At 52.8% G+C, this 1429-nt stretch overlaps 1 protein-coding gene across 1 annotated transcript in view; it reads left to right on the top strand.

Moving 5' to 3' along the window:
• Window positions 1-1076: 1076 nt before the first annotated feature.
• Window positions 1077-1429, top strand: part of OPRK1 (opioid receptor, kappa 1) — a 17587-nt gene continuing 17234 nt past the window's right edge. Inside the window, exon 1 of the mRNA XM_010135924.1 lies at window positions 1077-1340. Within this exon, the coding sequence (XP_010134226.1) occupies window positions 1081-1340 (260 nt within the window). The 5' untranslated portion in view covers window positions 1077-1080. The remainder of the gene's footprint in view (window positions 1341-1429) is intronic.

Here is a 1429-nt window from a genome sequence, read left to right as displayed (position 1 = left end):
AGCCTGTGGGATTCAACAAAACAGGGAGGATCATTGCTAGAGGCCTGGGAGTGCAGGGAGAATGAGGAGAGGCAACTTGAAAAGCGTGTTAAAAATACGCGCTCATTAGTTGCGGAACTTATTTCTTGCTATTCTTTTAATTTATCTGCCTCTCAGTGTTTAGACAGGAGTCATGTGAGCTCCTGAGCTGCAGGGACAGAGACAGAGGAGAACGTGTGCATCAGTGCAGACTGCTGCTGGAGCCCTGGCAGAGCGAGAGGGAGGCAGAGAGAGCCTGAGAGGGAAAAGGCGAAGTGGTGGGAGCTGGAACAGCAGCAACTGCTGCTGCCACATCGCAGCCTATGCCCGGGAATCAGCTCCGCTGCCAGCACACCTCTCCGAAGGGGCAGGTGCCTGCGGTTCAAAAGTCCTAGAAGGTCGGTGGTACTGCCAGGAGCCAAGCGGAGCTGCTTTGGTGTTTTCTTTTCCTGCGAAGAACATCTTTTTGAGGACTCCACTCCTTTTACTGGACTAAAAGAGGTATTTTGTGTCATTAATGTGACTCTTCTTTGAAAGCAGGCGGGGGATCGGGGAAAAAGTAACTTGGGGCAGGATGTCAAGGCAGATGTGCAGACAGGTGGTGGGTTTCTCTCTCCCTCCCAGCCTGGTAGCCGAGCTTAGGCAGTAGGGATCCTCTGTCATTAGGACACAATTTGGCTTAAAATATGGAGGATGGGGGAGACAGGGTTAAAGTGTGGGGGTGGATCTGAGCTGTTTCCCATCTGATTTGTTTCTGCGTGCAACCTCTGAAAGTGGAGGAAAACTTTCCTTGTGCACCTGGAGGAGCAGCGCTTACCCGTTACATAGTTAGTGAGATGTAAAACTTGTAATTATTTAGTATGAATGTGTTTTGTTTAAATCTCTGCTTGGCAAATTACAGTTCCCATGACAGCAGAGCTCCCCTTAACACATACAAATTTCAGAGGTCTTAACGTCTGGTGGCAGTGATAGCACTTCTGTTTCCTTCTCTCTCTTCCCCCTTTCCAGCGTACTTGCCTCTCCTGCTGCCTGCACCCTCCTGCCCGTGGGGCTTGTGCCCCTATGGATGCTCCCGTACAGATTTTCCGGGAAGAGCCAGACTCCACCTGCTCCCCAGGGCCCTGTCGTCCCCCCAGTACCAGCAGCAGCTGGCTCCTGGGCTGGGCAGACTACGACAGCAACACCACTGGGGCCTTCGGGGATGCCCAGCACAACCACACCAGCATCTCCCCTGCCATCCCCATCATCATCACTGCTGTCTACTCGGTGGTCTTCGTTGTTGGCTTGGTGGGAAACTCTCTGGTCATGTTTGTTATCATAAGGTAAGGGGCTTTGGAGAACCCGTTGAAAGAGGTGCAAATGGCTGGCCCCCAATTTGGGGGGGGGGGGGGAGGGGGGGGGTTGTTGGCGA

Source organism: Buceros rhinoceros, unplaced genomic scaffold (assembly GCF_000710305.1).
Source record: "Buceros rhinoceros silvestris isolate BGI_N320 unplaced genomic scaffold, ASM71030v1 scaffold12655, whole genome shotgun sequence".
NCBI classification, from domain to species: Eukaryota; Metazoa; Chordata; class Aves; order Bucerotiformes; family Bucerotidae; genus Buceros; species Buceros rhinoceros.
This window is presented reverse-complemented; position numbering and strand designations above follow the sequence as displayed.